Source organism: Hordeum vulgare, chromosome 2H (genome assembly GCF_904849725.1).
Source record: "Hordeum vulgare subsp. vulgare chromosome 2H, MorexV3_pseudomolecules_assembly, whole genome shotgun sequence".
In the NCBI taxonomy this organism is placed as follows: Eukaryota; Viridiplantae; Streptophyta; class Magnoliopsida; order Poales; family Poaceae; genus Hordeum; species Hordeum vulgare.
In genome coordinates, this window is record NC_058519.1 from 630,926,228 (window position 1) to 630,939,281 (window position 13,054).

General features: G+C 47.8%; 1 protein-coding gene across 1 annotated transcript; it reads left to right on the plus strand.

The window, feature by feature from the left end:
- Window positions 1-279: 279 nt before the first annotated feature.
- Window positions 280-3,400, plus strand: LOC123431002 (sucrose transport protein SUT5-like). The gene is made up of 10 exons (XM_045114826.1): window positions 280-588; window positions 700-765; window positions 1,084-1,182; window positions 1,279-1,343; window positions 1,450-1,568; window positions 1,659-1,761; window positions 1,843-2,101; window positions 2,201-2,575; window positions 2,690-2,797; window positions 2,894-3,400. The coding sequence occupies exons 1-10, from the start codon at window positions 376-378 to the stop codon at window positions 3,062-3,064; spliced, it is 1,578 nt and encodes a 525-aa protein (XP_044970761.1). The 5' UTR covers window positions 280-375; the 3' UTR covers window positions 3,065-3,400.
- The last annotated feature ends 9,654 nt before the right edge of the window (window positions 3,401-13,054 follow it).

The window sequence follows — 13,054 nt, forward strand, 5'->3', positions numbered from 1 at the left end:
TGTGCCCACCGTCCTCTCTCCCAATATGTACTCCTTGAGCAAGAAACGAATCAATGGTAAACAGTGCTAGGAGCGTTAGCCAAAAACCTCCTAACAGATTTTTTTCGAAACGGAGAAAAAAAAAAAACCTCCGAACAGATAAAACCAACGGACGGTGCCGTCCGCGCGTGCCACTGCTCGTGGGGCCCCGGCCACCCGCCATTAATCCACGCGGCATTGGATTTGCGCCGCGTGCTCTTTAAAACCCCCCTTCAACCCCGGGCTTCGCTCGTTCATCCCATCCCATCCGTCGACGCCGACGCCTCTCGCCTCCTGCTCCTCTCGCCACCCAGCGCCCACTTGTCTTCCCGTAGAGCTCGCAGTTCTACCTTGGCCATGGAGGAAGGCCGGAGCGACGCCAAGGAGGCCAGCATGGCCGAGCTGGCCGCGTCCCTGGAGAAGGTCCGCCAGATCGAGGGCGACGGCAACAATGTCGACGGCAAGAAGAAGCTTTGGGGGCTCCTCCGGCTGTTCATGGCATGCATGGTCTCCGGCGGGATCCAGTACGGCTGGGCGCTGCAGCTCTCCCTCCTCTCTCCCTACTCCCAGGTACCGTTTGCTGAGCTCCTCCCCTTTCTGTCCTACTCCTTCTTTTTCATCAACGTTCATCCTGCTGTGATTGCTCTTCTCTGATATCTCGTGTTCATCTTTGGGTTGCAGACGCTTGGGATTCCCCACCAGTACGTTTCCCTGACCTGGATCTGCGGCCCCATCGCTGGATTCGTGGTGAGTTGCTCTCCTGCGATTTCATCCCCCATCCCCATCACTGATTTCCTTTTCTGGTTTCCGTTTCCTTTCGGTAGTAGAAGTAAAGAGAATTTGCTGTTAAGGCACGCACGGAACCGTAAAATCTGAAAATATTTACCACTCGCGTAGCTAGCAAACAAATACAGTATGTTAGTGAAAAAGGAAATGGATCTTTTTTCGTATCTGTTTATTATTCTCGACCGATCGGGCCGGTACCAACCCGTGGCACTAAAAAGGAAAGGAGCTAAAAAAGGCATTAATTTGTTGCTAATCGGCCGGTTCGCCATGCATGGCCAGGTGCAACCCATCGTCGGCTACTACAGCGACCGGTGCACGGCCAGGATGGGCCGGAGGCGGCCCTTCATCCTCGTCGGATGCCTCATAATCTGCGCCTCGGTAATAACTCACCGAATCATCTCCCTTTTTTCCTCCTTCTTCTTCAAGCTGCGATCGAATCGGTCTCTAATTTTGATGTCGCGCGCTGACCTACAGGTGTTGCTCATCGGCTTCTCCGCGGACATCGGGCGGGCGCTCGGCGACTCCAAGGAGCACTGCAGGTCCGCCGCACCTGCATGCATGCATGGATGCATGCAGCTGACTAATTCATTGACTTCTTTCTTCCGTGGTGGAGTAATTTCTAATATGCTTGTTTTTCTGCTGCAGCGTGAGCACGGGTCCTCGATGGGCCGCCGCCGCCGTGTACATTGTTGGCTTCTGGTTCCTCGACTTCGCCAACAACACCGTCCAGGGACCGGCTCGTGCCATGATGGCCGATCTTTCCGGTGAGATTTCAAACTCGGCCCAACCTTCCTTCCTTGTTGATGATGTTTCTTGTCGTACTTGTATACCGATCTGAACTTGATTACCTGCAGCTGGAAACCATGGCCCAAACGTCGGGCAGGCAGTCTTCTGCCTGTGGATGGCCATCGGCAACGTCCTCGGCTACACGGCCGGCGCCAACGGGAAATGGCACGAGTATGTTCTTTTCTTCTCCCTTCCCGGGCATCTACCGTGTATGCATCGACAGGACTGACCGACTCACGCCGTTCGTCTCAGGTGGTTCCCTTGGCTGAAAACTTCGGCGTGCTGCGACGCTTGCGCGAACCTCAAGGGCGCCTTCCTCACCGCAGTGATCCTCATTGTCATCAGCATGGCGGTCACCATGTTCCTCGCCGGCGAGAAGCAGCTCGATAAGGCCGACGTCCAGGCCTCCTCCGGTCGAGGCTGCATCTCCGCCTTCGGCGATCTCTTCAAGAGCTTGAAGAACCTCCCCCCTTCCATGTTCAAAGTGCTCGCCGTCACCGGCATAACCTGGGTACGTAGCGTGGCCGCATGCCGATAGTCCCCATGTCGTGCACCCGTCGGTCCAACACCTGATTGACATTGTCCGGCCGCTCTGCATTTGTTTTTTCAGCTCGCCTGGTTCCCCTTCATCCAGTACGACACTGACTGGATGGGTCGGGAGATCTACCACGGCATGCCGCAGGGGCCCAAGTCGTCCATCTACGACGCCGGCGTCCGCGAGGGCGCCATCGGCCTGCTCCTCAGCTCCATCACCCTCGGGGCCACCTCCTTCCTCATTCCCAAGCTCTGCCGCAAGCTGACGTCAAAGGTCGTCTGGTCCATCAGCAACTTCATGGTGTTCGGCATCATGACGGCCATGGTCGTCGTCGGCTTGATCTCCACTAAGGGGTACAACGCGACCCTGACTGCCAACCTCACCGGACCTGACCCCAAGCTCAAGGCCATAGCGCTCACCCTCTTCGCGCTCATCGGAATCCCGCAGGCCGTGAGTGATCCCGACGCACAATGCCTCTTGTTGCTGATCTGTTTCACAGTTTTTTCGGTACTTTTGATCGGCTTTGCTTACAGACTGTTCTGTTTCAAAATGTTGTTCGTGCAGGTACTGTTCAGTGTACCATGGGCTGTTGCTTCTGAGGTTACCACTGACGAGGATGGCGGCCAAGGCCTCGCCATTGGCGTCCTCAACATTGCCATCGTCGTGCCACAGGTTTTCTATCGATCTCGCGAGGCTTTTAACTTGGGCCTGCACCCATATGCATGGTCGTGACTTCTAACTTTGTTTTCCTGACTGTCCTTTGTTCAGCTGATCATCGCGCTCACCGCTGGCCCGCTGGACAAAGCCTTCGGGAAGGACAACACGCCGGCGTTCGGCATCGGCGGCGCCTTCGCCTTCATCTGCGCCATCCTCGCGCTCATCGTGCTCCCCAAAACGAGGGGCACGTCCAACGCCGCCGTCATGGCCGGAGGGCACTGATACGGCGATACACCTTGAGACGAGAGCCCCGGCAGGAACTTTGGTTGCAAAAGTGATCGTTCCCTAGCTTAGATGTTGATATATATATATGTGTGTGAGCCGAGGTCGTGTTTCTGTTTTCATTTCCACCGCCGTTTGTTCGTCCATCATGTTTTTAGCTGGGAGTTGAGACCAACTGCAATGCAGTGGTAGAGAGACAAGATGAGTTCCCTCGTCGCCATGTTTTAGCTGTTCCGGGAACCTCTTGAAACATTCAGTTGATATGAACATTGGTAATCTATACCGATTTAATATATTTGCGCGTCATGGAGAGTAATCTCCAGACACAATGTTTTGTTTGCTAAAACGAGTTTCAGACTTGCAGTCCGGCAAATTTTCTTGCCCCAGCTAATTAGAGAAAAATTAGGATAAATAGTCCTTGGGTAATTGGGCAATGACTTCCTCCTAAGATAAATAGTGGGGCTGTCTATTCACTGACGAGTTTGGAATGAACTAAAAAAGTGACTGACGCGAAGAACATTTTCAGGCACCTGTGATATAGTAAAGCCGCTCCTTTTTTGCTCTTTTTTTGTACAAGAAAAATAGTCCTTGCACACTGAACACACATAATTTTCCTAAATCTGTTTATAACATCACATATGTTTACACAAAAGTAGTCTGAACGAATCATCCAAAGAGGCACTACAGTTATGAGCTCCCCGTCCGTTTCAACTTTCAAAGAGCAAAACAAAGGCCATGTGACCTGCCATAGATAGGCGGTTTGGCTTCCCTTCTCAACGGAGACATGCAAGATGGACCTGGAACAAGATGGAGGCATAAATATTCTAATAATGGTTCAACATCGATCATGCCCGACGTATACCTTACACATTGTATTCTAGATTTTGATAAGATTTTGCTTGATCTGGGTACGGATAGGGCAAGGCAAGGAATTTTTTATTTATTGATGTTTTGTTAAATTTGATTTGATTCGGTATGGGTAGGAAAAGCAAGGAAAGTATTGATTGAGTTGAGTTTTGATAACAATTGATTTTATTTGATTTGATTGAGTTAATGCATGATGTGGTTTTTAAAAGTGTAGATTTTCTTTTGAATATTTTAAATTACTTTATTTATGTTGGTTTATATTTTGTGTGGCATTTGTTGAGATTACAAAAAAAAAAAAAAAACCAAAGTGAAAGAGGGAGGCGTGGGGTGGAAAAAACCGAGGGAGGAGGTACGATGTTACCAACTCCTCTTTAACATTGGAGATTAATTCTCTATTAGCAAAGGTGAGTCTACGGTAGTGATGGTTGGTTTGGTCACCGTTTCGTTCCTTCGCTCCACTCGTTTCGTCCGATCCACCTCTACTCGCGTTCGGAAAAAGAAAATACCCTGTTTTCAAATTTCTCTCTACCAGATGAGCGATGGAGCACCCGTTCAAAGAAAAATAAATGCTTGACCCCTTTTCAAACTCTTGAGTGATGGCTAGGTCTCCTGCTCGTGTGCAGGTCGTCGACATTCTTTTGCTCGAAACCCCCGGCATTCTCACGGTTTCATGCCACGCCCGAACTAGGCTCCAATTTTCCTCATACTCACCTGCCGACGATCGGAGTTGCTTCCCTCCTCTGATCAGTGGATCGGATCAACCTTCTTTGAATCCCCACTCCCTTCGCCGCCTTTCAACGCACCGGCCCGACGTCACTCCCACCCTTACCCAATCCTCCTTGACGCCACTCTCCGAGGAGCCCCTGGTAAGTCACTGACCGACACTTTTTTTTGCTTCGAATTCAATCGTCTCTCTCCCTCTCTCTCTCTCTTCCTCTCTCTCTCCCTCTCCCTCTCGCTCTCGCTCTCTCTCCCTCTCTCCCTCTCCCTCTCCATCTCCATCTCCCTCTCCCTCTCCCTCTCCCTCCCTCCCTCCCTCCCTCCCTCTCTCTCTCTCTCTCTCTCTCTCTCTCTCTGCACGTCATGCAAACAAAGTCGCCACACCTACAAGTATAAAGATGTGCCCTGACTAATGGACAACATTTAAACCAATGGCCTCAAGCAGTCACCACATAGCAAGTTGATAATACCAACCGGTCTAGGCGTCCCACAACATGCACCACATGCACACGCTTAGGATCCATAGTTGTCCAATCTTCAGGAGGGATAATTGCATAGATCTTGCTAGCCATATCTGTCATCGATTTCACCATCACGGACAATGCCACCAGCCTGCGTGCATCCCTCAAAACGTGTCCAACACTGAGGCTCCACTACTCCACGCCACCGAGACCCTCTGTCTTCAATGTGGTTCGTGAAACACCGCTCCACATTTTGGCCCCTCTTATGAATCTCTGCTCCAAAAAAATGCCCGAGTGTGCACCTTGTTTTGCTTAGGACAACGGTAGCATTATAAGGTGATCCCTCACTAAAATTTCAAGATAAAATTGTGTTCTCCCTGAGTGTGCACCGTTGCGAAAGTTCGTCGTTTTGAGACACCACATGACGATCGGGTGTGATAGACTCTACGTTCACATACAACGGGTGTAAGACAGTTTTGCACACGCGAAATACTCGGGTTAAACTTGATGAGCCTAGCATGTACAGACATGGCCTCGGAACACAAGAGACCGAAAGGTCCAACACGAGTCATATAGTAGATATGATCAACATAGAGATGTTCACCACTGAAGCAAACTCATCTCACGTGATGATCGGACTTGGGTTGGTGAATTTGTATCATGTGTCACTCGAATGACTAGAGGGATGTCAATTTGAGTGGGAGTTATTAAGTAATATGATTAATTGAACTCATTATCATGAACATAATCAAAATGTCTTTGCAAATTATGTAGTAGAAAAGACTAAGGAGGGCAGCAAAACGCACATCACCGCCCACAAAACCTTTTGTGTTCTACTCGAGAAGACATCTACGCATGAACCTAGCTCATGATGCCACTGTTGGGGAACGTCGCATGGGAAACAAAAAATTTTCTACGCGCACGAAGACCTATCATGATGATGTCCATCTACGAGAGGGGATGAGTGATCTACGTACCCTTGTAGATCGTACAGCAGAAGCGTTAGAGAACGCGGTTGATGTAGTGGAACGTCCTCACGTCCCTCGATCCGCCCCGCGAACAATCCCGCGATCAGTCCCACGATCTAGCACCGAACGGACGGCACCTCCGCGTTCAGCACACGTACAGCTCGACGATGATCTCGGCCTTCTTGATCCAGCAAGAGAGACGGAGAGGTAGAAGAGTTCTCCGGCAGCGTGACGGCGCTCCGGAGGTTGGTGATGATCTCGTCTCAGCAGGGCTCCGCCCGAGCTCCGCAGAAACACGATCTAGAGGAAAAACTATGGAGGTATGTGGTCGGGCAACCGTGAGAAAGTCGTCTCAAATCTGCCCTAAAAGCCCCATATATATAGGAGGAGGGAGGGGGACCTTGCCTTGGGGTCCAAGGGACCCTCAAGGGGTCGGCCGAGCCAAGGGGGGGAGGACTCCCCCCCCCCAAACCGAGTTGGACTTGGTTTGGTGGGAGGAGTCCCCCTCCCTTCCCACTTCCTCCCTCTTTTTTTTATATTTTCCTTTGATTTACTTCTCTTGGCGCATAGGCCCCCTTGGGGCTGTCCCACCAGCCCACTAAGGGCTGGTGTGTCTCCCCAAAGCCTATGGGCTTCCCCGGGGTGGGTTGCCCCCCCCCCCCCCCGGTGAACTCCCGGAACCCATTCGTCATTCCCGGTACATTCCCGGTAACTCCGAAAACCTTCCGGTAATCAAATGAGGTCATCCTATATATCAATCTTCGTTTCCGGACCATTCCGGAAACCCTCGTGACGTCCGTGATCTCATCCGGGACTCCGAACAACATTCGGTAACCAACCATATAACTCAAATACGCATAAAACAACGTCGAACCTTAAGTGTGCAGACCTTGCGGGTTCGAGAACCATGTAGACATGACCCGAGAGACTCCTCGGTCAATATCCAATAGCGGGACCTGGATGCCCATATTGGATCCTACATATTCTACGAAGATCTTATCGTTTGAACCTCAGTGCCAAGGATTCGTATAATCCCGTATGTCATTCCTTTTGTCCTTCGGTATGTTACTTGCCCGAGATTCGATCGTCAGTATCCGCATACCTATTTCAATCTCGTTTACCGGCAAGTCTCTTTACTCGTTCCGTAATACAAGATCCCGCAACTTACACTAAGTTACATTGCTTGCAAGGCTTGTGTGTGATGTTGTATTACCGAGTGGGCCCCGAGATACCTCTCCGTCACACGGAGTGACAAATCCCAGTCTTGATCCATACTAAATCAACTAACACCTTCGGAGATACCTGTAGAGCATCTTTATAGTCACCCAGTTACGTTGCGACGTTTGATACACACAAAGCATTCCTCCGGTGTCAGTGAGTTATATGATCTCATGGTCATAGGAATAAATACTTGACACGCAGAAAACAGTAGCAACAAAATGACACGATCAACATGCTACGTCTATTAGTTTGGGTCTAGTCCATCACGTGATTCTTCTAATGACGTGATCCAGTTATCAAGCAACAACACCTTGTTCATAATCAGAAGACACTGACTATCATCGATCAACTGGCTAGCCAACTAGAGGCATGCTAGGGACGGTGTTTTGTCTATGTATCCACACATGTAAATGAGTCTTCATTCAATACAATTATAGCATGGATAATAAACTATTATCTTGATACAGGAATTATAATAATAACTATACATTTATTATTGCCTCTAGGGCATAATTCCAACAGTCTCCCACTTGCACTAGAGTCAATAATCTAGCCCTCACATCACCATGTGAATTACATTGTAATAAATCTAACACCCATACAGTTCTGGTGTCGATCATGTTTTGGCCGTGGAAGAGGTTTAGTCAGCGGGTCTGCTACATTCAGATCCGTGTGCACTTTGCATATATTTACGTCCTCCTCCTCGACGTAGTCGCGGATGAGGTTGAAGCGTCGTTTGATGTGTCTGGTCTTCTTGTGAAACCTTGGTTCCTTTGCTAAGGCAATGGCACCAGTGTTGTCACAGAACAAGGTTATTGGATCCAGTGCACTTGGCACCACTCCAAGATCCGTCATGAACTGCTTCATCCAGACACCCTCCTTAGCCGCCTCCGAGGCAGCCATGTACTCTGCTTCACATGTAGAATCTGCTACGACGCTTTGCTTGGAACTGCACCAGCTTACTGCACCCCCATTAAGAATAAATACGTATCCGGTTTGCGACTTAGAGTCGTCCGGATCTGTGTCAAAGCTTGCATCGACGTAACCTTTTACGGCGAGCTCTTCGTCACCTCCATACACGAGAAACATCTCCTTAGTCCTTTTCAGGTACTTCAGGATATTCTTGACCGCCGTCCAGTGATCCACTCCTGGATTACTCTGGAACCTACCTGCCATACTTATGGCCAGGCTAACATCCGGTCTAGTGCACAACATTGCATACATGATAGAGCCTATGGCTGAAGCATAGGGGACGGAGCGCATATGCTCTCTATCTTCATCAGTTGCTGGGCACTGAGTCTTACTCAATCTCGTACCTTGTAACACTGGCAAGAACCCTTTCTTGGACTGTTCCATTTTGAACCTCTTCAAAACTTTATCAAGGTATGTGCTTTGTGAAAGTCCTATCAGGCGCTTTGATCTATCCCTATAGATCTTAATGCCTAGAATGTAAGCAGCTTCTCCTAGGTCCTTCATAGAGAAACTTTTATTCAAGTAACCTTTTATGCTTTCCAAAAGCTCTACGTTGTTTCCAATCAGTAATATGTCATCCACATATAATATCAGAAACGCCACAGAGCTCCCACTCACTTTCTTGTAAATACAAGATTCTCCAACCACTTGTATAAACCCAAATGCTTTGATTACCTCATCAAAGCGTTTGTTCCAACTCCGAGATGCTTGCACCAGTCCATAAATGGATCGCTGGAGCTTGCACACCTTGTCAGCATTTTTAGGATCGACAAAACCTTCGGGTTGCATCATATACAACTCTTCCTTAAGGAAACCGTTAAGTAATGCCGTTTTGACATCCATCTGCCAGATTTCATAATCGAAAAATGCAGCTATTGCTAACATGATTCTGACGGACTTAAGCATTGCTACGGGTGAGAAAGTCTCATCGTAGTCAACTCCTGGAACTTGTGAAAAACTCTTTGCCACAAGTCGAGCTTTATAAACGGTCACATTACCGTCAGCGTCCGTTTTCTTCTTAAAGATCCATTTGTTCTGAATAGCCTTGCGGCCCTCAGGTAGTATCTCCAAAGTCCACACTTTGTTCTCATACATGGATCCTATCTCGGACTTCATGGCTTCTAGCCATTTGTTGGAATCTGGGCCCACCATTGCTTCTTCATAATTCGCAGGTTCATTGTTGTCTAACAACATGATTGATAAGACGGGATTACCGTACCACTCTGGAGCAGCACGTGATCTCGTCGACCTGCGTGGTTCAACAGAAACTGGAACTGGAGTTTCATGATCATCATCATTAACTTCCTCCTCAACCGGTGTTGCAGTGACAGAGGTTTCCCCTTGCCCTGAGCCACCATCCAGAGGGATGAGAGGTTCGACAACCTCGTCAAGTTCTATCTTCCTCCCACTCAATTCTCTCGAGAGAAACTCCTTCTCGAGAAAAGTTCCGTTCTTAGCAACAAACACTTTGCCCTCGGATTTGAGATAGAAGGTGTACCCAACCGTCTCTTTTGGGTAACCTATGAAGACGCACTTTTCCGCTTTGGGTTCCAGCTTTTGAGGCTGAAACTTTTTGACATAAGCATCACATCCCCAAACTTTAAGAAACGACAACTTTGGCCTTTTGCCATACCACAGTTCGTATGGTGTCGTCTCAACGGATTTCGATGGTGCCCTATTTAAAGTGAATGCAGCTGTTTCTAATGCATAACCCCAAAAAGATAACGGCAAATCAGTAAGAGACATCATAGATCGCACCATCTCTAACAAAGTACGATTACGACGTTCGGACACACCATTACGCTGTGGTGTTCTAGGCGGTGTTAACTGCGAAACAATTCCACATTGTCTTAAGTGAGTACCAAACTCGAAACTCAGATATTCACCCCCACGATCAGACCGTAGGAACTTGATCTTCTTGTTACGATGATTTTCCACTTCACTCTGAAATTGCTTGAACTTTTCAAATGTTTCAGACTTGTGCTTCATCAAGTAGACATAACCATATCTACTTAAATCGTCAGTGAAGGTGAGAAAATAACGATATCCGCCGCGTGCCTCCACGCTCATTGGACCACACACATCGGTATGTATGATTTCCAACAAGTCACTTGCACGCTCCATTGTTCCGGAGAACGGAGTCTTAGTCATCTTGCCCATGAGGCATGGTTCGCACGTGTCAAGTGAATCAAAGTCAAGTGACTCCAAAAGTCCATCAGCATGGAGTTTCTTCATGCGCTTTACACCAATATGACCCAAGCGGCAGTGCCACAAAAATATGGCGCTATCATTGTTTACTCTAACTCTTTTGGTCTCAATGTTATGTATATGCGCATCGTTATCAAGATTCAATATGAACAATCCTCTCACATTCGGTGCATGATCATAAAAGATGTTACTCATAGAAATAGAACAACCATTATTCTCAGACTTAAAAGAGTAACCGTCTCGCAATAAACAAGATCCAGATATAATGTTCATGCTCAACGCAGGCACTAAATAACAATGATTTAAGTTCATCACTAATCCCGATGGTAGTTGAAGTGACACTGTGCCGACGGCGATTGCATCAACCTTGGAACCGTTTCCTACGCGCATCGTCACTTCGTCTTTCGCCAGCCTTCGTCTATTCCGCAGTTCCTGCTTCGAGTTGCAAATGTGAGCAACAGAACCGGTATCAAATACCCATGCACTACTACGAGAGCCGGTTAAGTACACATCAATAATATGTATATCAAATATACCTGATTTTTCTTTGCCCGCCTTCTTATCTGCCAGATACTTGGGGCAATTGCGCTTCCAGTGACCCATACCCTTGCAATAGAAGCACTCTGTTTCAGGCTTAGGTCCAGCTTTGGGTTTCTTCGGCGGATTGGCAACAGGCTTGCCGCTCTTCTTCGAATTGCCCTTCTTGCCTTTGCCGTTTCTCTTGAAACTAGTGGTCTTGCTCACCATCAACACTTGATGCTCTTTACGGAGTTCAGACTCTGCGACTTTCAGCATCGCAAATAACTCGCCGGGAGACTTGTTCATCCCTTGCATGTTGTAGTTCAACACAAAGCCTTTATAGCTTGGCGGCAGTGATTGAAGGATTCTGTCAGTGATAGCTTCTTGCGGGAGTTCAATCCCCAGTTCAGCTAGACGGTTTGAGTACCCAGACATTTTGAGCACATGTTCACTGACAGACGAGTTTTCCTCCATCTTGCAAGCATAGAATTTATCGGAGGTCTCATACCTCTCGATCCGGGCGTTCTTCTGAAAGATAAACTTCAACTCCTGGAACATCTCAAATGCTCCATGATGCTCAAAGCGACGTTGAAGTCCCGGTTCCAAGCCATACAAGACTGCACATTGAACTATTGAGTAGTCCTCCTTACGTGCTAACCAAGCGTTCTTAACATCCTGATCAGCCGTAGCGGGTGGTTCATCTCCTAGCGCAGCATTAAGGACATAATCCTTCTTTCGAGCTTGTAAGATTAGCTTAAGATTACGAGCCCAGTCTACAAAGTTGCTTCCATCATCTTTCAACTTAGCTTTCTCTAGGAACGTATTAAAATTCAGGATGACACTTGCGTGAGCCATGATCTACAACACAAATATATTCAAAGTGGACTTAGACTATGTTCAAGATAATTAGAGTTCAACTTAATCAAATTATATGCTAAACTCCCACTCAAAAAGTACATCTCTCTAGTCATTTGAGTGGTTTCATGATCCACTTACACTATCCCAAGTCCGATCATCACGTGAGTTGAGTATAGTTTCAGTGGTAAGCATCCCTATGCTAATCATATCAACTATGTGATTCATGATCGACCTTTCGGTCTCATGTGTTCCGAGGCCATGTCGTCACATGCTAGGCTCGTCAAGCTTAACCCGAGTGTTCCGCGTGCGCAACTGTTTTGCACCCGTTGTATGTGAACGTTGAGTCTATCACACCCGATCATCACGTGGTGTCTCGAAGCGACGAACTGTAGCAACGGTGCACAGTCGGGGAGAACACAATTTCGTCTTGAAATTTTAGTGAGAGATCACCTCATAATGCTACCGTCGTTCTAAGCAAAATAAGGTGCAAAAAGGATTAACATCACATGCAATTCATAAGTGACATGATATGGCCATCATCACGTGCTTCTTGATCTCCATCACCAAAGCACCGGCACGATCTTCTTGTCACCGGCGCCACACCATGATCATCCATCAACGTGTTGCCATCGTGGTTGTCGTGCTACTTATGCTATCACTACTAAAGCTACATCCTAGCAAAATAGTAAACGCATCTGCAAGCACATATGTTAGTATAAAGACAACCCTATGGCTCCTGCCGGTTGCCGTACCATCGACGTGCAAGTCGATATTTCTATTACAACATGATCATCTCATACATCCAATATATCACATCACATCGTTGGCCATATCACATCACAATCATACCCTGCAAAAACAAGTTAGACGTCCTCTAATTTTGTTGTTGCATGTTTTACGTGGTGACCAAGGGTATCTAGTAGGATCGCATCTTACTTACGCAAACACCACAACGGAGATATATGAGTTGCTATTTAACCTCATCCAAGGACCTCCTCGGTCAAATCCGATTCAACTAAAGTTGGAGAAACCGACACTTGCCAGTCATCTTTGAGCAAAGGGGGTTACTCGTAACGATGAAACCAGTCTCTCGTAAGCGTACGAGTAATGTCGGTCCAAGCCACTTCAATCCAACAATACCGCGGAATCAAGAAAAGACTAAGGAGGGCAGCAAAACGCACATCACCGCCCACAAA

Excerpts from the sequence above, each read along its gene's own strand:
- LOC123431002 (XM_045114826.1), top strand. The coding sequence starts at position 376 with ATGGAGGAAGGCCGGAGCGACGCCAAGGAGGCCAGCATGGCCGAGCTG. Across the intron at positions 766-1,083 it reads GCCCCATCGCTGGATTCGTG|GTGCAACCCATCGTCGGCTA; the intron begins GTGAGTTGCTCT and ends ATGCATGGCCAG. Across the intron at positions 2,576-2,689 it reads TCATCGGAATCCCGCAGGCC|GTACTGTTCAGTGTACCATG; the intron begins GTGAGTGATCCC and ends TTGTTCGTGCAG.